This window comes from Coregonus clupeaformis, chromosome 16 (genome assembly GCF_020615455.1).
Source record: "Coregonus clupeaformis isolate EN_2021a chromosome 16, ASM2061545v1, whole genome shotgun sequence".
In the NCBI taxonomy this organism is placed as follows: Eukaryota; Metazoa; Chordata; class Actinopteri; order Salmoniformes; family Salmonidae; genus Coregonus; species Coregonus clupeaformis.
In genome coordinates this window covers 40,782,247-40,804,609 of record NC_059207.1, presented here as the reverse complement: position 1 = coordinate 40,804,609, position 22,363 = coordinate 40,782,247, and the positions used below count along the sequence as shown (strand labels likewise).

The following is a 22,363-nucleotide window of genomic DNA, read 5'->3' as shown; positions in this document are numbered from 1 at the left end:
CCTGAAATATCGATATTTGTCTCCATCTACTGGTACAAAAGAGATATCCAGACAGACAGGAACCCGCGTGCAACTCTGCTTGTGGACTGTGTTGTGCACGTGCTGGTGGCAGAATCTTGCGCAGCAAATTCCACAGGCATGTACCAACTGCAGGCTGACCCTCTTGAACAAGCCGAAATACTTCCTGTTAGCAACCAGCTCGAGGACGTTTGTGTCTGGTTTCCAAGACGGATTGCCTTGTGACTGTAAACGTTGTCTTTCCGGTTTAAAACGAGTTTTCCTCGAAATAAACAAAGGGACAAGCCAGCTGGGCACGTTGTGCATACGAACTGGCTTGTTAGCGTGTAGCTAGCTATGCTTCAAGCTATCCACCTCGTAAAGTAACGGTAGCTAGGCTAGTAAATAGCTAGCAAGCTAATGCTAAGGTTGATTCTTACTTTTTGCTAGCTACTCCTCTTGACTAGCTTGCAGCTAAAGTTATTTACCTCGCAATAACATTAGCTGACCAGTTGATTTCAAGATGAGCGAGCAACTTAAATTTATTGTTGAGTACCTGAATAAAGACCCCTTCAAGAAAAACTTTAACCTGATCACCTTTGACTCACTGGAGCCAATGCAACTGCTGCAAATTCTCAACGATGTTCTGGCCGAAATAGACCCTAAGGTGAGACAAATTATGTTTTTCAATGTACACAACAACCTCATACTTGATCACGAGTTATCCAATGATGTATATAGTTGTCCCAGTTTATATTATGCCTAAAATTGTATTATCTTTATGATGACACCTGCCCCATTTGGAGCCCCACTACTATTGTGTTTACCAGTCACCGAAAGTGTGTGTGAAATGTGTGAATAACTTGTAAATCATATTTTATTTATTTCAGCAAACTATTGATATCCGTGAAGAAATGCCTGATCAGACAGCAAAGAGAATGTTCACTTTGCTGGGGATGTTGAAATACAAACCACCTGGGAATGTGTCTGATCCGTAAGTATTCTTCTGATGTAAGTAATTTACATAAATCAAAGCAGATTTCAGCATTAGAACACAGAGTGTTTACTTCTCACTGTCCTCTCTCTTTTAATACAGGAGCAGTTTCAGACAGGGCCTGGTGACTGGCAGTAAGCCTGTGATACACCCTATCCTTCACTGGCTGCTGCAGAGGATCACAGAGCTGAAGAAGAGAGCTTACTTGGCTCGCTTCCTGGTTAAGCTGGAGGTGCCTTCTGAGTTCCTGCAGGATGATGTCATCACTGACACCTATCACCAGGTTTGTTTAACATTGGGCAAGGTCATTTTGCATGGAAACAATTTGCCCATTGACTTCAAGGTGCAAGCATAATGCTGCATTCATAACCAAGTGGGAAGTTGATGCATTCACGTGTTTTGAACTCATTCAGAAACACGTATTGGCTCATTGCCAACAAGCTGCATCAACCATAAACTAAAAGTACAGCTATCATGCTTGTAAACAAATTATAGTGTTCAAAAAACATATTAATAGATTGCTTTTTATAAATAATTGTTTGCTGTTTCATTTAACTGTCGAAAATGCTGTTCTACCTCAGTAGGTGATGTCAGATGTCAGCATGTGGGAGAAGTCAGAGCTCAGGGATGATAGACGAGTTTCCCACTTGTAATTACCAGTTGGAGGCATGTTCAAGTGGATTTTTCCTAGTCATACGTGGTAAATACCACCTTCCCACTTGGTTATGAATGCAGCATAACATTTAACATGGGATCATGGCTCCTCCTCTTGCTAGACTAAAGAGATCACACTATGATGCCATGATTAAAACCATTATTTTATTATTTAAAGGTCACTGTGGGTCAGACAGATGCTATGTGATGCATAACTGAGACATGTCATTCATAGTTTCATAGTGTTTGATCTGTTGTTTTTGTAGTATGAAGAATTAGTGGAAGGATTCAAGACCTACCACAAGGAGTGTGAGCAACTGAAAAGCTCTGGCTTTTCCACTGCAGAGATCAGAAAGGTAAAAACGGGAGCAAACAAGTCCTTAACATTTTATGTTTTCCACTCATCAATAGGTATCATATGGAAATCTCTTAAGTTAAGCCATAGATGGGGATATGTGCACAGACAAAGTGCTAGACACAGCCCTCCTGTAGCTCAGTTGGTAGAGCATGGTGCTTGCAACGCCAGGGTTGTGGATTCGATTCCCACGGGGGGCCAGTATGAAAAATGTATGCACTCACTAACTGTAAGTCGCTCTGGATAAGAGCGTCTGCTAAATGACTAAAATGTAAAATGTAAAACACAAACTTTTCCCTAACCTCAGGACATTGGTGCTATGGAGGAGGAGAAGGACCAGCTGATCAAGCGAGTGGAGCGGCTAAAGAAGAGGGTAAGGCAGGCAGGCAGTCTGTTTGAGGAAGCCCACCCTGTCATAATGCCTGGAACTCACAGGGATTCACAGAGTAATGAAAACATGACCTCTCATACACGCCAACAGATTCCTCGTGGTAATGAGACTAGGCAGGCATCTGACAGGCTCAATGCTTCACCCTTTTACAGGGCAGATGGGTAATGGAGTGATAATTTAGTGGGTCATACTTTTAAGCCATGCCAGAAGGGGAAACTTGAGTCCGTGGCAGTGGCTCCTGGCGGTCGTGTGCGGTGAAACTCAATCTCAGATGCTGGCACAGTATCACAGTTTCTTATGTGTCCACCAGGTGGAGTCAGTGTCCAACCACCAGCGGATGCTGGAACTGGCCAGACAACTACGGGTGGAAAAGGAGAGAGAAGAGTCTCTGGCTCAGCAGAAGCAAGAGCAGAAGAACCAAGTAATGAATTGACTTTTCTTAGTCTAGTTTAAGTCCTGTTTTGTCTAACTTTCCAATTTACAGGCTTTGTTACCCATATGATCAACGTTACTGCATACAGAGTACAAATAAGTGATGAAGACTTTTGGGTAAAGGTCTACATATTATCAGAGATTGTTGTCAATTAGATATTCCAAATTCACCTACAAGAAGATTTATAAGCATGATGTTGGTTTAGATGCTGATAAGTGTGTGTTGTCATTTGGATATGTCCAGCTTTTCCAGGCAGAACAGAGACTGCAGAGATCTCAGCAGCAGCTGAAGGACCTGCGTCAGGCAGCAGCAGATGCCAAGCCAGAGAGTGAGTAGGCATGTTCTGCATCACCCTCAACGCCACAGCTGGTTGAAAGGTCAAGGACACAGCAGATAAGGCAGAATCTCTGTTAATTGATTCACATGTATTAAGGCCCTGTAATCATGCTGATCTCTCTAGGTTTCTTCCTAGGTTTTGGCCTTTCTAGGGAGTTTTTCCTAGCCACCGTGCTTCTACACCTGCATTACTAGCTGTTTGGGGTTTTAGGCTGGGTTTCTGTACAGCACTTCGAGATATTAGCTGATGTAAGAAGGGCTATATAAAATAAAATTGATTGATTGATCTTTGATGTGCTCCATTAGAGCTCACCATATGTGGACTTTCCTCGTTTTTTGTCCTCATCTACTGGTAGCCTTTTTACAATCACACAGGAGATTTACACATTTACAGTTTCAAAAATGACCTAAGCAAAGAAAGACAGACATGAGACCTTGGTGGATGGCACACCAACAAAGCATTTGACAATTCAATGACTCAAAATACCACATATTAAAACATTTCCTAATGTGACTATTTTGTAAAGGTTTTTGGTCTCGTATAGGCCTACTCCTGCATCAGAGCTCAACAGCAGCATGTAAGAGCACGATCTATGTTGAGGTTACATGACCTTGAGTCGGTTAATTTAGACAGTGTTTTGCATACGCTCTTGATCTTGTCTAATTTAAATTATAATGATGAACAGGTGTCTCACGTTTAGGATGTGCATATCACCCTCCTTTTCTTCTATGAGCAGGTGTGCCTCATTGTGTTTCAAAGAATGAGGTATCCTGATCAAAGGTGTAAGAACGAGCTTTCTCTCTGTCACGGTCTCAGGCTTAATGAAGAGGCTTGAAGAGGAGATCAAGTTCAACTCCTACATGGTGTCTGACAAACTGCCCAAGGAGCTGGAGAGTAAGAGGCGGATGGTGCAGTACCTGCAGAAAGTGGTGTCTGAGCCGGCCATGGGCCAAGCTGAGCTTGGGGAACTAGAGGACAAGGTGAGATATCTCTACCTACCTGGGCAATTAAGCTATAGAGCCTTGCAAGTTTGGTAAATTTGGTTCACACGTATTACAACAAGAATGGCTGACAATAGCCAAAAAGATTGTTTATGACAAATTGAAAGTTTAAGTCTGACTGTTCCCCACTTTGTCCAGATTCGAGAAAACAACATTGAAATAAACCTGCTGATTGAGAAAAGAATGATGCGAAACGACCCCATGGATGATAAACTGTCTCTTTTCAGGCAACAGGTGATTTGTTTCATATTTTCTATTATCACATTCTTTAGAGATACAGTAGCGTTATTATATGACATAACACCAGCAATTATGTAGGATGAATTTTGTGTCAATTTCAGAATGCCATTCTCTATCATTGATACTAAATCAGACGGTTCCTTGTCAGTTATATGAATTTGTATGAGCTGGCTGTTTGTGTGTGGTTAAGCATTTGCTGGCTCTTTGAACTTGTGTGGATGATTGATGTTGTCTGATGAAGTGAGGCAACTTTATTTATCATCAACAGATTTATTAATGTTATCATGTTGATATTTGAATACTTTGTTTTGTTGTTGTTGTCTCTTTTGCTATAGTGAGGCAGATAATAGAGGATCAACTGCTCTGGTTTGGCAAAATACTATATTAACCAAAGATTTCCTAGCTGTGGTTTGTGGTAGACACACTGTTGCGATAGCCTTATCTCCTGAACTCTTCTATACCTGTGAAATGTGTGCAGGTTCTGCTTGGTTATTTTGTGCGAATTAGAATAAATTGATATATATACAGTACCAGTCAAAAGTTTGGACACACCTACTCATTCCAGGGTTTTTCTTTGTTTTTTAAACTATTTTCTACATTGTAGAATAATAGTGAAGACATCAAAACTATGAAATAACACATATGGAATCATGTAGTAACCAAAAAAGTGTTCAAAATCAATATATCTTATATTTGAGATTCTTCAAAGTAGCCACCCTTTGCCTTGATGACAGCTTTGCACACTCTTGGCATTCTCTCTACCAGCTTCATGAGGTAGTCATCTGGAATGCATTTCAATTAACAGGTGTGCCTTGTTAATTTGTGGAATTTATTTCCTTCTTAATGCGTTTGAGACAATCAGTTTTGTTGTGACAAGGTAGGGGTGGTATTCAGAAGATAGCCCTATTTGGTAAAAGACCAAGTCCATATTATGGCAAGAACAGCTCAAATAAGCAAAGAGAAACGACAGTCCCTCATTACATTAAGACAGGAAGGTCAGTCAATCTGGAAAATGTCAAGAACTTTGAAAGTTTCTTCAAGTGCAGTCACAAAAACCATCAAGCGCTATGATGAAACTGGCTCTCATGAGGACCGCCACAGGAAAGGAAGAACCAGAGTTACCTCTGCTGCAGAGGATAAGTTCATTAGAGTTACCAGACTCAGAAATTGCAGCTTAAATAAATGCTTCACAGAGTTCAAGTAACAGACACATCTCAACATCAACTGTTCAGAAAAGACTGCGTGAATCAGGCCTTCATGTTCGAATTGCTGCAAAGAAGCCACTACTAAAGGACACCAATAATAAGAAGAGACTTGCTTTGGCCAAGAAACACGAGCAATGGACATTAGACCGGTGGAAATCTGTCCTTTGGTCTGATGAGTCCAAATTTGAGATTTTTGTTTACAACCGCCTTGTCTTTGTGAGACGCAGAGTAGGTGAATGGATGATCTCTGCATGTGTGGTTCCCACCGTGAAGCATGGAGGAGGGGTTGTGATGGTGTGGGGGTGCTTTGCTGGTGACAGTCAGTGATTTATTTAGAATTCAAGGCACACTTAAACATCATGACTACCGCAGCGATACGCCATCCCATCTAGTTTGCGCTTAGTGGGATTATCATTTGTTTTTCAACAGGACAATGACCCAACACACCTCCAGACTGTGTAAGGGCTATTTGACCAAGAAGGAGAGTGATGGAGTGCTACATCAGATGGCCTGGCCTCCACAATCACCTGACCTCAACCCAATTGAGATGGTTTGGGATGAGTCAGACTGCAGAGTGAAGGAAAAGCAGCCAACAAGTGCTCAGCATATGTAGGAACTCCTTCAAGACTGTTGGAAAAGCATTCCAGGTGAAGCTGGTTGAGAGAATGCCAAGAGTGTGCAAAGCTGTCATCAATGCAAAGGGTGGCTACTTTGAAGAATCTAAGATCTAAAATATATTTTGATTTGTTTCACACTTTTTGGGTTACTACATGATTCCATATGTGTTATTTCATAGTTTTGATATCTTCCCTATTATTCTACAATGTAGAAAATAGTAAAAATAAAGAAAAACCCTGGAATTAGTAGGTGTGTCCAAACTTTTGACTGGTACTGTGTATATACAGCTGCGGAAAAAAATGAAGAGACCACTGCAAAATTATCAGTTTCTCTGGTTTTACTATTATAGGTATGTGTTTGGGTAAAAATAACATTTTTGTTTTATTCTATAATCTACTGACAACATTTCTCCCAAATTCCAAATAAAAATATTGTCATTTAGAGCATTTATTTGCAGAAAATGACAACTGGTCAAAATAACTAAAAAGATGCAGTGTTGTCAGACCTCGAATAATGCAAAGAAAATACGTTCATGTTCATTTTTAAACAACACAATAGTAATGTTTTAACTTAGGAAGAGTTCAGAAATCAATATTTGGTGGAATAATCCTAATTTTCATCACAGCTTTCATCCGTCATGGCATGCTCTCCACCAGTCTTTCACATTGATGTTGGGTGACTTTATGCCACTCCTGGCGCACAAATTCAGGCAGCTCGGCTTCAGGCAGCTCGGCTTTGTTTGATGGCTTGTGACCATGCATCTTCCTCTTGATCACATTCCAGATCTTGGGTTCAGGTCTGGAGATTGGGCTGGTCATGAAAGGGTCTTGATCTGGTGGTCCTCCATCCACACCTTGATTGACCTGGCTGTGTGGCATGGCGCGTTGTCCTGCTGGAAAAACCAATCCTCAGAGTTGGGGAACAATGTCAGAGCAAAAGGAAGCAAGTTTTCTTCCAGGACAACCTTGTACGTGGCTTGATTCATGCGTCCTTCACTAAGACAAATCTGCCCGATTCCAGCCTTGCTGAAGCACCCCAGATCATCACCGATCCTCCACCAAATTTCACAGTGGGTGCGAGACACTGTGGCTTGTAGGCCTCTCCAGGTCTCCGTCTAACCATTAGACGACCAGGTGTTGGGCAAAGCTGAAAATTGGACTCATCAGAGAAGATGACCTTACTCCAGTCCTCTACGGTCCAATCCTTATGGTCTTTTGCAAACCTCAGCCTGGCTCTTCTTTGCTTCTCATTGATGAAGGGCTTTTGCACGAAATTTTAAGGATGTAAGCAACCTGACGCTCACTGTATCCCTCTGCCAGTAAAGCCAGAATTGACCCCTTCTTTTCCTCACTCAAAACGTTCCTTTTCAACTCTTTTGGTATGGTCAATAGTTCTTTTTTTTATTAATATTACTTTTGAGGTACTATTAGCACTGTTTTTGCCATCCAGCTGGTCCTATTGCAAGAGGATAGTGATGACCACAGCAGTGGTATTTATACTTTACCTCGTTAAATAAGATTTGGTTAATGTGATCAGCTAATCAGTACCTAATTCAGTAGAATGAGGTGTGCCTGTGTTGGAATTCAACAGACACTGAAATGGAATGGCTGTCATACATGTAGAGATGCTAATTTAAGAAAAAAGTCTCTTAATTTTTTCCACAGCTGTATATATATATATATATCTATCTCAGCAAAAAAAGAAACGTCCCTTTTTCAGGACCCTGTCTTTCAATGATAATTAGTAAAAATCCAAATAACTTCACAGATCTTAATTGTAAAGGGTTTAAACACTGTTTCCCATGCTTGTTCAATGAACCATAAACAATTAATGAACATGCACCTGTGGAACGGTCGTTAAGATACTAACAGCTTACAGACAGTAGGCAATTAAGGTCACAGTTATGAAAACTTAGGACACTAAAGAGGCCTTTCAACTGACTCTGAAAAACACCAAAGGAAAGATGCCCAGGGTCCCTGCTCATCTGCGTGAACGTGCCTTAGGCATGGTGCAAGGAGGCATGAGGACTGCAGATGTGGCTAGGGCAATAAATTGCAATGTCCGTATTGTGAGACGCCTAAGACATCGCTACAGGGAGACAGGATGGACTGCTGATCGTCCTCGCAGTGGATCTGCACAGAATCGGTACATCTGAACATCACACCTGTGGGACAGGTACAGGATGGCAACAACAACTGCCCGAGTTACACCAGGAACGCACAATCCCTCCATCAGTGCTCAGACTGTCCGCAATAGGCTGAGAGAGGCTGGACTGAGGGCTTGTAGGCCTGTTGTAAGGCAGGTCCTCACCAGACATCACCGGCAACAACGTCGCCTATGGGCAGAAACCCACCGTCGCTGGACCAGACAGGACTGGCAAAAAGTGTTCTTCACTGACGAGTCGTGGTTTTGTCTCACCAGGGGTGATGTAGCTCAGTTGGTAGAGCATGGCGTTTGCAACGCCAGGGTTGTGGGTTCGATTCCCACGGGGGGCCAGTATAAAAAAAAATATTATGCACTCACTAACTGTAAGTCGCTCTGGATAAGAGCGTCTGCTAAAATGTAAAATGTGATGGTCGGATTCGCGTTTATCGTCGAAGGAATGAGCGTTACACCGAGGCCTGTACTCTGGAGCGGGATCGATTTGTAGGTGGAGGGTCCGTCATGGTCTGAGACGGTGTGTCACAGCATCATCGGACTGAGCTTGTTGTCATTGCAGGCAATCTCAACGCTGTGCGTTACAGGGAAGACATCCTCCTCCCTCATGTGGTAACCTTCCTGCAGGCTCATCCTGACATGACCCTCCAGCATGACAATGCCACCAGCCATACTGCTCGTTCTGTGCGTGATTTACTGCAAGACAGGAATGTCAGTGTTCTGCCATGGCCAGCGAAGAGCCCGCATCTCAATCCCATTGAGCACGTCTGGGACCTGTTGGATCGGAGGGTGAGGGCTAGGGCCATTCACCCAGAAATGTCCGGGAACTTGCAGGTGCCTTGGTGGAAGAGTGGGGTAACATCTCACAGCAAGAACTGGCTAATCTGGTGCAGTCCATGAGGAGGAGATGCACTGCAGTACTTAATGCAGCTGGTGGCCACACCAGATACTGACTGTTACTTTTGATTTTCACAGGGACACATTATTCAATTTCTGTTAGTCACATGTCTGTGGAACTTGTTCAGTTTGTCACAGTTGTTGAATCTTGTTATGTTCATACAAATATTTACACATGTTAAGTTTGCTGAAAATAAACGCGGTTGACAGTGAGAGGACGTTTCTTTTTTTGCTGCGTTTTATTTATATATATATATATATATATATATATATATATATATATATATATATATATATATCTGGTTGTGTCTGTATTGACTGTATCTGTAATATGACTGGTGTGGCTCTTCAGGCGTCTATTATAACTCGTAAGAAGGAGGCGAAGGCGGAGGAGCTGCATGAGGCGCGGGAGGAGCTAGCTGCACTAGACAGAGAGCTGAACCAGAAGAACAGCCAGGCACGAGACCAGGACGGAGACGAAGTCATCCGGGGAGACGAGGTAACATTACAGTAACTAACCGCCTCTCACAGCTCAATACTCTTGTCTGAACATCATCATCCACATCAATAGTAATCTTCTTCCTCACCAGTCAATGTCTGTGGAATAGGGTCAGATACCTTTTTTTTTGTCGAGTGATGTATTGAATTTTGCAGCAGAAAGACTGCTACCCCTATATACAATCTGCTCAGTAATCACTTGTAACGTTGTACAATTGCCCACCACTCAAAACTGAACATCACTATCCAAACTTTCTCAGAAGATAAAGCAAAATGCATCAGAGATAATATATTTTCCATCTTTAGGGGTAGATTGATTAAACATTCTACTGTTTGCTTACGTCTACTCCGACACATAAACTTTGTTGATAAGGGTGACGTGCGGTAGTTGTGCACCCCAGTGAACATGAGACGCTATTTCTGCTCTTATGTAAACATAGTGGGGCTCACAGGCTAATGCTACTTATCCCTGTTCCCCTCACTCTCCCACATTCCCATGCAAGGTTAAAAATAGACCACAACAGGGACTACCCGGAACCAGGACAGTATTGAACAAACTGTCTGAAATGTATTTTTTTTTATCTCTTGTGTAAATATTCTAAATGAATTCAGCAAAACACATAAACCATTTCAATGTAAATCCTTCAACTAACTTTGACATCTATGGAGGCTGTGTTACCGCAAAGAAAACAGAGATTTTTTTTACCCCTTTTTCATGATGTCCAATTGGTAGTTACAGTCTTGTCCCATCGCTGCAACTCCCCTACGGACTTCGGAGAGGCGAAGGTCGAGAGCCATGCATGCTTTGATGCCATGTTTGGTTAGATCACTATAAACCATTGGCAGAGAGAGGACTCTCAAATTTGAATGCCTTTTTGCCTCTGCAACACGGTGCCAGGAGCCATCAGTCCTGTGTGTCAACACACCCTGTGCCTGGCTCTGTAAAATCAAGGATCAAGAGAACAACCACTCTTCACATCTCAGACTAAGCCTGTTCCTGTTTGCAGAGCAACCTTTGGCCATTAACAGGTCTATATAGTTGGTGGTAGCTGATGGATAGGGCATGTACTGCACCCATATGTTCATGTCTGAGTGGTTTCTGGGCAGGCGTTCCACACTCAGTGAAAACATTGCGCTGACAGCTGGACAGGCTGGTGAAGCACAGGAACTGCATGTCTGAAATAGCATCCACTTTCTCCTTGCTCTCCTCCATGCGCTGTTCAATGTGGGTGGTTTCATCTGCTCCTCTGGATAATGAGTGAGTGTGTTTGATGTGAAAGGAAACTCTAAACCTGACTTCTTCTCAGTATGGTAACAGTAGGTGAGAAAAAGAGGGAGGGGGAGTCAGGGGATTTATGGTAAACGGAAAGGGTCTAGTCACACTGGGCTTATCAGTCTCTCCTGGGGTCCATTGGTCATGGTGGAAATGAGCACCATATCAGAGGTATTTTCCATTATGCTGCTTACGTGTCATCACATGTCACCCAGCAACTGCTCATCCTCAGTTAGCTTGCTTTTACACCCACTACAAACTAGTCCACCATGTTTCTAGTGTTCCATCAGAACAGCCTCAATTCATCAGAGCATGGACTCTACAAGGTGTCGAAAGCGTTCCACAGGGATGCTGGCCCATGTTGACTCCAATGCTTCCCACAGTTGTGTCAAGTTGGCTGGATATCCTTTGGGTGGTGGACCATCCTTGATACACATTTTTTTTTTAAACTGTTGAGCATGAAAAACCACCCAGCAGCGTTGCAGTTCTGACACAAACCGGTGCGCCTGGCACCTACTACTATACTCTGTTCAAAAGCACTAAAATATTTTGTCTTACCCATTCACCCTCTGAGCACACATGCACAATTCCTGTCTCAATTGTCTCAAGGCTTAAACATCCTTCTTTAACCTCTCCTCCCCTTCATCAACCCTGATTGAAGTGGATTTAACAAGTGACATCAATAAGGGATCATAGCTTTCACCTGGATTCACCTGGTCAGTCAGTCATGGAAAGAGCAGGTGTTCATACTGCTCTCTGTTCACTTACACCCCAAATTCCCCCAACATAAATAACAGATGTGTTTGCTCAGTCTGGAAAAGCTATTCACCCTGCCAAAATGGATTTCACATATAGTAGGATACTGCTATTTATAAATATGCACAGTGCATATACTGTATGTGCATAATGTTTCATTATCTATTATAAACTGGGTGGTTCGAACGCTGAATGCTGATTGTCTGAAAGCCATGGTATATCAGACCGTATACCATGGGTATGGCAAGAAATTACTTTTTACTGTTCTAATTACGTTGGTAACTAGTATATAATAACAATAAGGCACCTCAGGGGTTTGTGGTATATGGCCAATATACCACGGCTAAGGGCTGTATCCAGGCACTCCACGTTGCGTTGTGCATAAGAACAATATACCACACCCCCTCGGGCCTTATTGCTTAACTATCCCAATGTGCTGCATTTTCAAGAACTATCCCCCTGTCCTGAGTGTGTGTGTGTCTGACACAGTGTCATGATAAATAGTTCAAACCTGTCAAAGTTGTGCTGGCTAATTTAGCAGCTGTTGTTTTGGGGACATATTGTATGTGACGAGGGAACGCTACGCAGCCTTATTCTGGCTGCTAATTCCCTCTCAACCTTGTCTGCCCTTGATGTCCCGAAATAAAACAAACCATACATTCTTGCGCACAATCCGTGCATGCCCCAAGTGACTTACAGGACATTTTCTGTGATTTCTGAGATTCTCCAGAAGGAATAAATGTTGACATGCACAGGAGTCTCATTGTATCCCTACAGAGAAAGGGGGAGGGCGGGTTGAGTGCCGCTTCCAGTGGGCCAACGGTTGGTATGTTTTCCAGATGAAGAAGATGTTTGCTCCCTCTGTCTGGCTGTGTGCCTGAGGATCAGGTTACTGTTTCAGGTCACAGATATGTCCCTGAGGCACCTCGACCCCCGGCACTGCCTCGCCTCCTAGCATTTGTCTTCTCCAAGAGCATTTTACATGGTTCCATCACTGCTGGATACTAAGCCACATTACAGTAACTCTCTCTCTCTTTCACACTCCCCAACTCACTCTCTCAGACATGGGTCATGTCTGTCTCGGTAGAAACTGAAGAGGATGACCTTGCTTCAAGATGTGGTTTCCCTTGTGTATTTACTGTTTGTTTTCAAACAAATAAATTAAATGTTATTGTCATTTCTGTCTATCATTCCCTTTCTCGCAGCATATCTTTCATGACAATAGTCTCTCTCGATTCCTCCCAGTTTAAACGTTTTGTCGGGAAACTGCGCAGCAAGGGGACAGTGTTCAAGAAGAAGCGGCAGGAGATCACCGAGCTGAGAGCTGAGTATGGGGTCCTGCAGCGGACAGAGGAGATCCTAAAACAGAGGCACGAGGTCGGCCAACAGCAACTGGTAACTATGCACCAAAGCAGCAATCCACCCTAACACCCTACCTGCTCCCCTCCATACCGCATAGAAGCCAATCTACGTGTATAGTGGGACACATACCTTTCCATCCTGCCCTTGATCATGCAACGTGCATTAACAGTGACGTGACATAACCTTCCTGGAAATGACTTCACACCTCAGTGCCCTCCCAGCTCCTGACTTGCTGACAGCCTGGCTGACACAGTGAGGGCTCGGCTGCTGCATCTGCTCCTCTCTCTGTGTCTGACGCTGGCATTTCTTTATCAGTGGATGTATTTCCCCCTCGTACCATGGCTGTTAGTGTCTGAGCCCCGTCTCCTCTCGCCACCTGCATTCCTGTTCCCATTACTCACCCACCCAGTCACCCCAGTCCAACTGTTACCCCTCCCACATAGAACTATGAACCATTTGCTGCAACAATGTTGGTTATAGCCTACTGTATAACCCAAAACTCGCTAGAAGCCCTGCCTGCCAATGTGAACTGTTCATATCAGAACCAAATATTAGAATGTAATTTACATTGTCTTTATCAGTGTTTGAACAGATCTGCAGGAGAGGGATGGGTGCTACATGGGAAGGAAATTGTGTTAATTTTCATAGATCACAGATTTCTCACTCCTCATATACACACGTGCTGCTATCTCAACCGCATGTAATCTTCTATTCTTGGAGAACAAAGTGGCCTCTACTCCCAGGTGTTGAGCTGACCCCTGCCTGTTTTTGTGGACACAACCCTTCACAGTGCTTAGAGCACAGGCGCTATGGGTCAGTTCAGGACTAGGCTCCATGCTACTATATATCCTCCCAGACAGGGAGGGAGTAACTCAGTCACTGTTCCAAGTTTTATTAGTCGTATGTACAGGATACACATGGTAAACACCGTCCAACAAAATGCTTACTTGCAGGTTCCTTCTCGACAATGCAACCACAATAAGAAAATATATGAGTACAAACAAAGTCAATGGCAGTAGAATAGAATAGTACATTTTAGCATAAGTATTACACAGGAAGGCACAATTTATAGAACAATATTTACACATGTATCAGGGAAGAGGGGATTGGGGGTAAGTGTTTAAATTGTGCAGTTGTGACGTGTGTGTGTGTGTAGCATGAATAGATGTGTGGGTGTGTGCATGTGTGCTAAGGTGCGGAGAGTCAGTGCAGGTGATCAGTCTAGTTCAAGTGTTCAGCAGTCTGATGGCTTGTAGTCTGTTGGTATCAGACCTCATGTTCCGATACAGTCTGCCCGACAGTAAGGGCTATACAAGTCATAGCTATAGGCTTACGTTTGTTGACATGGTGCAAACAAATCATTACAATTAAGTCAGGTGAGCCACTGTATACAGTACATGGAGGTTTACTCATTGCAAATTATTAACTTGTATTTACTGATTACACTCATTAAAATATCTTACTGCCTTGCAGCTCATGTGGGTGTGGACTACATTGCTCAAGTGCCAGGTGTTTCTAGCGAACTCTTGCCAGGTCCAGTCCCTACACTGACATTTGCCTCAGGATTATAACACTGGACACAATCTCATCATTTTATGCTGCTGTATTACAAGGCTTTCATATTTTGTGTAGTTACTGATGTGTCACCCCATATGCCCTCTCATGCTCTTATTGTGGTCCGTGTAGCAATCCATGGAGGCACAGAAGGGGATCTCTGGGTACAGTGACACTCAGGAGGAACTGGAGAGAGTGTCAGCCATCAAGAGTGAACTGGACGAGATGAAGGGGCGCTCGCTGGACGACATGTCAGAAATGGTGACTATATCAGGGGATCGGAGCCACTGTCTGAGTAGCATGTCACTTTACCACAGTGACAGATCTTTACCCACTCCAGACCACCCATACTCAGTCACAGGATCATGCTCATTGCATTCAGATGCCCCTTCTAATGCGCTACACAAACACAGCACAATTTGTTTTACCAGAACCGTCCTAGTCCTGTTTGGTTGTCATTGATTTATTCGCATTGATTTAGTGACTTGATACCTTTTGAAATACCACTCGTGCATACTTAATCTGTCCTTTTGTGGGGAAAGGAAGAGTAATTGCTGAGTTTTAAGCCAGGTTGGATCACCAAATCACTCTGCTTTATCAATATGTCATCCCATTGCATTGAAGTTCAAATAGAACCAGTTGCAGCCGATTAGGCCCCAGTCCAATATGTTTTTGAAATGATTTAAAGGGTAGTCAGGGCTTGTGGTTAAAGCTGGCAGCTTGCACACTTGTGCTGCTGCCAATGATTCAAACATTCCTGGCTGTAGCCATAAAGTAGACTTTCACTCACCTCCTGTTTGGCCTCTGAATGCACACCCTGTAAGGCCCCTGCTTGTGTACAACACAGGTGACATAATGATTATTATATGTTATTATGGTCATAGTTATCTTTAACTGACATTTCTGTGGATTACTTTTACCACCAAATCAGGATGTTGGCAGATGGGTTGAAATATGTGATGCTTTTTTTTCAGGTGAAGAAACTGAACTCGACGATAGTGGAGAAAAAGTCTGCCCTTGCTCCGATCATAAAGGAACTGAGGCCTTTGAGACAGCAGTGTCAGGTGAACGTCACACGCTATAAAACTTTGTCTGCAGTTTCATCTTCAAATTGCGTCATTACACAGAGCTGTGTCTATAGAATTAGGTCCCGTGTAGCTCAGTTGGTAGAGCATGGCGTTTGCAACGCCAGGGTTGTGGGTTCGATTCCCACGGGGGGCCAGTATGAAAAAGTATGAAAATGTATGTACTCACTAACTGTAAGTTGCTGCTAAATGACTGAAATGTAAATCTAATTAGCCAAATGTATAACCACAGATTACAAAGCGTTACAAAGCATGACATGAGGCCAAGGGATTTGACAAACGAAGGGAGGAAACCCTTGAGGCCTCAGCCAGCTACTGTTGACTTCATGCAGGATTTTTGTGGAGTCCATTAACAATAATTTACACATAGTCTATATGTATACTGTACGACAGGGAAAGCCCCTCACATCTCTCAGCTTAAGCTGGGGATCAGATTTTCCAGCATGTGTTCCCTGAGTTGGTTGACCATCATACTAGCTAACATTTACTAATGATGAAAAGTTACGTCAGAAATATATTAATATACTCAGCTAGAGTTTAGGCTTAAATAAAATGGTGCAAATACATGGGCTTTGATCTGATAATGATATGAAATGGGTTGGGGAAACTATAACTTTTGCATACATAACATACTATAATGGTGAAAAGTGTTGTAATTGTACTCTGTCTTTTTAAATGCTGTAGAAATGTCCCATGTATGGGTATGTATCTGTGAATGGGTATTTCTTTGTGTTCATGTATCTGTGAATGGGTATTTCTTTGTGTTCATGTATCTGTGAATGGGTATTTCTTTGTGTTCATGTATCTGTGAATGGGTATTTCTTTGTGTTCATGTATCTGTGAATGGGTATTTATTTCATGACAGGAGCTAACTCAAGAGTATGAGGAAAAGAAGGCCCAGTATGACAGCTGTGCTGCAGGGCTGGAGAGTAACCGATCCAAACTGGAGCAGGTACAATATGAATGCTATGTGTAGACACCTGGCCTATCTACTAACACACCCAGCATATCACCACATATCAAATCTTCTCTATTTACATAATTGGAATGTACTCTGCACAAGGAACAGTTCAGTACTGCCATGGCAACAAGCGTCTGACGCTTCAGGCCTGATGCTTCAGTTTCCTATGGTCACATGTTTTCATTCAACACTTCCATTGCAGGAGGTGAGAGCTCTGAGGGAGGAGATGGCTCAGGAGGAAAACCGATACCACTACATCAACTGCATGAAAGAGGTAAGGGGTTCAGGTAGCAAACAACCTCTCCCCCGACACCTGTTCTGTGCTGTGACCGTAAACCAGAGCTCTCTCTCTCTCTCTGCCCATCTCTCTCTCTCTTCACAGATCATTGAGATGCAAATGCAGCGAGCAGCAGAGGAGATGAAGGCCTACGTGTCCCCTGATCCGCAAGAGAGGAGGAAGACCATCAGGTGAGTCTGCCAGCTGCTTAGGACTTCTATTACCGCAGTCACCAGGTGCATATGCTAATATTACAACACAACGTGTGCATATACTACTGTTGCCACCCACCTCCCCCTATACCTCAAAGGACACAATTACAGCAGTCTGTTAGTAGATTCACCCTCATAGGTCTTAATACTATAGCTATGCATTTCCAAGTGTGTCCAGAAGTATTGCTTTGCTATATAAAAATATGTAACTATAATACTGGTTTAATAAAATATGTTATGGATGTTTGCTATGTTGTGTTATTCAACTACCAGGTAGACTTTCCCTTGTAGAACTCACAGTGATGTCATAATAGCAGCATTGAGCTTGCAAAGGTGAATAAGCTCACATGAACTCTGACCCTCTGGCTGTTTCACAGGGAGCAGTACATGAAGAACATTGCAGAGCAGGAGTCCCTGGGCAAGGTGAGCAGAGAGGTGCTTTGTCAGGGTGCAGGCACAGTGCCAATCCTGTGCTGCACTGGTATCTGAAATGGATCCCCTGCAAACACGGGGGCCATACTTTGGGTTCCTTCCTTCCTCACCCTGATAAGAATGTGGCCAGAGAGGAGAAAGGGTATGGCAGAGGGGGCTCAGCTGCATTCCTGCTAAACCACTTGGCCAAGTAAACGAGCTGTAATGTAGACGTGCTGCTGCAGCAGACCAGCAGTGGAGGCTCCTCAGGGGAGGACCAACCTCCTCAGTGAATTTCATAAAAATAAAAATTGTGAAACATTAAACTCATCCTTTTTAGATAAAACTATACTAAATATATTCACTTCAAAAATAATTGATTAAAACACACAGTTTTTTATGAAGATCTACAGTAGCCTCAACAGCACTCTCTAGGGTAGCACCATGGTGTAGCCGGAGGAAAGCTAGCTTCCGTCCTCCTCTGTGTACCTTGACTTCAATACAAAACCTAGGAGGCTCATGGTTCTCACCCCCTTCCATAGACTTACATAATATGCTGTAATAGAAATAAGGCCCATAATATTTTTCCCCCTCCCTTTGTCTTAAACGGCACCGACCGCCACTGCACACCAGTATAGGTGCAGCTTGTATAACAAGATGTCCATCCTCTCATCACTGTGGAGCAGCTGGAGGGTTGCATGCTGATTTCTCTCTACCCTAGCTCTGTCCTAGACCTCATCTACACTCATCTACAGTACCAGTCAAATGTTTGGACACACCTACTCATTCAAGGGTTTTTCTTTATTTTTACTATTTTCTACATTGTAGAATAATAGTGAAGACATCAAAACTATGAAATAACACATGGAATCATGTAGTAACCAAAAAAGTGTTAAACAAATCAAAATATGTTTTATATTTGAGATTCTTCAAAGTAGACACCCTTTGCCTTGATGACAGTTTTGCACACTCTTGGCATTCTCTCAACCAGCTTCACCTGGAATGCTTTTCCAACAGTCTTGAAGGAGTTCCCATATATGCTGAGCACTTGTTGGCTGCTTTTCCTTCCAACTCATCCCAAACCATTTCAATTTGGTTGAGGTCAGGTGATTGTGGAGGCCAGGTCATCTGATGCAGCACTCCATCACTCTCCTTCTTGGTCAAATAGCCCTTACACAGCCTGGAGGTGTGTTGGGTCATTGTCCTGTTGAAAAACAAATGATAGTCCCTCTAAGCGCAAACCAGATGGGATGGCGAATTGCTGCAGAATGCTGTGGTAGTCATGCTGATTAAGTGTGCCTTGAATTCTAAATAAATCACTGACAGTGTCACCAGCAAAGCACCATCACACCACCTCCTCCATGCTTCACAGTGGGAACCACACATGCAGAGATAATCTGTTCACCTACCCTGCGTCTCACAAAGACACAGCGGCAAATTTGGATTCATCAGACCAAAGGACAGATTTCCACCGGTCTAATGTCCATTGCTCGTGTTTCTTGGCCCAAGCAAGTCTCTTCTTCTTATTGGTGTCCTTTTAGTAGTGGTTTCTTTGCAGCAATTTGACCATGAAGGCCTGATTCACACAGTCTCCTCTGAACAGTTGATGTTGTGTCTGTTACTTGAACTCTGTGAAGCATTTATTTGAGTTGCAATTTCTGAGGCTGGTAACTCTTAATGAACTTATCCTCTGCAGCAGAGGTAACTGGGTCTTCCTTTCCTGTGGCGGTCCTCATGAGACCCAGTTTCATCATAGCGCTTGATGGTTTTTGCGACTGCACTTGAAGAAACGTTCAAAGTTCTTGAAATGTTCCGAATTTACTGACATTCATGTCTTAAAGTAATGATGGACTGTAGTTTCTCTTTGCTTATTTGAGCTGTTCTTGCCATAATATGGACTTGGTCTTTTACTAAATAGGGCTGTCTTCTGTATACCACCCCTACCATGTCACAACACAACTGATTGGCTCAAACGCATTAAGAAGGAAAGAAATTCCACTAATTAACTTTTAACAAGGCACACCTGTTAATTGAAATGCATTCCAGGTGACTACCTCATGAAGCTGGTTGAGAAAATGCCAAGAGTGTGCAAAGCTGTCATCAAGGCAAAGGGTGGTTACTTTGAAGAATCTCAAATATAAAATATATTTTGATTAGTTTAACACTTTTTTGGTTACTACATGATTCCATGTGTGTTATTTCATAGTTTTGATGTCTTCACTATTATTCTACAATGTAGAAAATAGTAAAAATAAAGAAAAACCCTTGAATGAGTAGGTGTGTCCAAACATTTGATTGGTACTGTACATTTCTCCAAAAATCAAATCACATTTTATTTGTCACATGCGCCGAATACAACAGGTGTAGTAGACCTTACAGTGAAATGCTTACTTACAAGCCCTTAACCAACAATGCAATTTTAAGAAAGAATAGTGTTACTTTCCTCGACGCGAGCATATAAGTAATTTAGCTTGTCTGGTAGGTTCGTGTCACTGGGCAGCTCGCGGCTGTGCTTCCCTTTGTAGTCTGTAATAGTTTGCAAGCCCTGCCACATCCGACGAGCATCGGAGCCGGTGTAGTACGATTTGATCTTAGTCCTGTATTGACGCTTTGCCTGTTTGATGGTTCGTCGGAGGGCATAGCGGGATTTCTTATAAGCTTCCGGGTTAGAGTCCCGCTCCTTGAAAGCGGCAGCTCTACCCTTTAGCTCAGTGCGGATGTTGCCTGTAATCCATGGCTTCTGGTTGGGGTATGTACGTACAGTCACTGTGGGGACGACGTCATCGATGCACTTACTGATGAAGCCAGTGACTGATGTGGTGTACTCCTCAATGCCATCGGAAGAATCCCGGAACATATTCCAGTCTGTGCTAGCAAAACAGTCCTGTAACTTAGCATCTGCTTCATCTGACCACTTTTTTATTGGCCGAGTCACTGGTGCTTCCTGCTTTAGTTTTTGCTTGTAAGCAGGAATCAGGAGGATAGAATTATGGTCATATTTTCCAAATGGAGGGCGAGGGAGAGTTTTGTACGCGTCTCTGTGTGTGGAGTAAAGGTGGTCTAGAGTTTTTTTCCTCTGGTTGCACATGTGACATGCTGGTAGAAATTAGGCATTAAATTCCCCGGCCACTAGGAGCGCTGCCTCTGGATGAGTGTTTTCCTGTTTGCTTATGGCCGTATACAGTTCATTGAGTGCGGTCTTAGTGCCAGCATCGGTTTGTGGTGGTAAATAGACAGCTACGAAGAATATAGATGAAAACTCTCTTGGTAGATAGTGTGGTCTACTGCTTATCATGAGATACTCTACATCAGGCGAGCAAAACCTAGAGACTTCCTTAGATATCGTGCACCAGCTGTTGTTTACAAATATACATAGACCACCACCCCTTGTCTTACCAGAGGCTGCTGTTCTATCCTGCCGATACAGTGTATAACCCGCCAGCTGTATGTTATTCATGTCGTCGTTCAGCCACCACTCGGTGAAACATAAGATATTATAGTTTTTAATGTCCTGTTGGTAAGATATACGTGCTTGTAGTTCGTCCACTTTATTATCAAGCGATTGTACGTTGGCCAATAATATCGATGGCAAAGGCAGATTAGCCACTTGTCGCCGGCTCCTTACCAGGCACCCCAATCTCCTTCCGCGATATCTCCTTCCGCGATATCTCCTTTTCTTTCTACTGAGAATGACGGGGATGAAGGCCCTGTCAGGTGTCTGAAGCAAATCCCTCTCATCCAACTCATTAAAGAAAAATGATTTGTCCAGTTCAAGGTGAGTAATCGCTGTTCTGATGTCCAGAAGCTCTTTTCGGTCATAAGAGACGGTAGCAGCAACATTATGTACAAAATAAGTTACAAACAATGCGAAAAATCTAACAAAATAGCACGGTTGGTTAAGAGTCTATAAAACGGCAGCCATCCCTTCCGGCGCCATTCTACCACCCCTGTCACATTCGTGACAAGCTACTTATTTTTTAGGGTTATGAATAGGCTAGATGCTAATTCCTCTAAGTAATAGGTATTTGGTTGGTCAAGCTTCTCGTTCATTTATAAAAGGATGTCATGGCTTGCCTTGCAACTTATAATGAAAAAGGCCATTTAACAATGCTGATCATACACTGTATGCATGTTGGGCTGACATATTAATTCTTAGTCTTTCCCTTTGGACAACAACAGAAGTTGCGTGAGCAGCAGAAGAGTGTGAGGGAAAGCCATGGGCCGAACATGAAGCAGGTGAAGATGTGGCACGACCTGGAACAGCTGATGGAGTGCAAGCGCCAGTGCTTCCTGAGGGCCCAGAGCCAAGCCTCCATTGGCCAGGTCATCCAGGAGGGCGGTGAGGATAGGCTAGTGCTGTGAGGACGAGGAGAATATCAACGCAGGGCCAACTCTGGTACACTAAGCTCTACCACAATGACCAGGACTTCTCACTCATCTAACTACTGTACTAAAGTTCGCCAGTTATAGTTAATTATTCTGTTCCGTTTGTCATGCATTATATCTATTTTTAGGTGAGATAATTACTCTTCATGTATCAAAACTACTCTGCTTTCATCGCCTACAGTTAAAAGGATTCAATTTATCCAATCTGTGTTATTCCTCGTTTAGTTAGCGATTTGTTTCTGTAAATAATCCCAAAGTAGTTTTTAGTTTAACTGATTTATCTCCTGTGAGGAACACCTTTCCGGTGAC

General features: G+C 43.1%; 1 protein-coding gene across 1 annotated transcript; it reads left to right on the top strand.

The window, feature by feature from the left end:
- The first annotated feature begins 170 nt into the window (after positions 1-170).
- On the top strand, positions 171-22,253 carry ift81 (intraflagellar transport 81 homolog). Its single transcript, XM_041900803.2, has 18 exons — positions 171-664; positions 888-991; positions 1,094-1,274; positions 1,912-2,001; positions 2,308-2,373; positions 2,702-2,812; positions 3,068-3,152; positions 3,978-4,141; positions 4,301-4,396; positions 9,632-9,778; positions 13,052-13,201; positions 14,855-14,983; positions 15,697-15,786; positions 16,673-16,759; positions 16,971-17,042; positions 17,151-17,236; positions 17,635-17,680; positions 21,848-22,253. Exons 1-18 carry the CDS (start codon positions 521-523, stop codon positions 22,028-22,030), a joined length of 2,031 nt encoding a protein of 676 aa, XP_041756737.1. The 5' UTR covers positions 171-520; the 3' UTR covers positions 22,031-22,253.
- Positions 22,254-22,363: the final 110 nt, after the last annotated feature.

Excerpts from the sequence above, each read along its gene's own strand:
- ift81 (XM_041900803.2), top strand. The coding sequence starts at position 521 with ATGAGCGAGCAACTTAAATTTATTGTTGAGTACCTGAATAAAGACCCC. Across the intron at positions 14,984-15,696 it reads TGGACGACATGTCAGAAATG|GTGAAGAAACTGAACTCGAC; the intron begins GTGACTATATCA and ends CTTTTTTTTCAG. Across the intron at positions 17,237-17,634 it reads GAGAGGAGGAAGACCATCAG|GGAGCAGTACATGAAGAACA; the intron begins GTGAGTCTGCCA and ends GCTGTTTCACAG.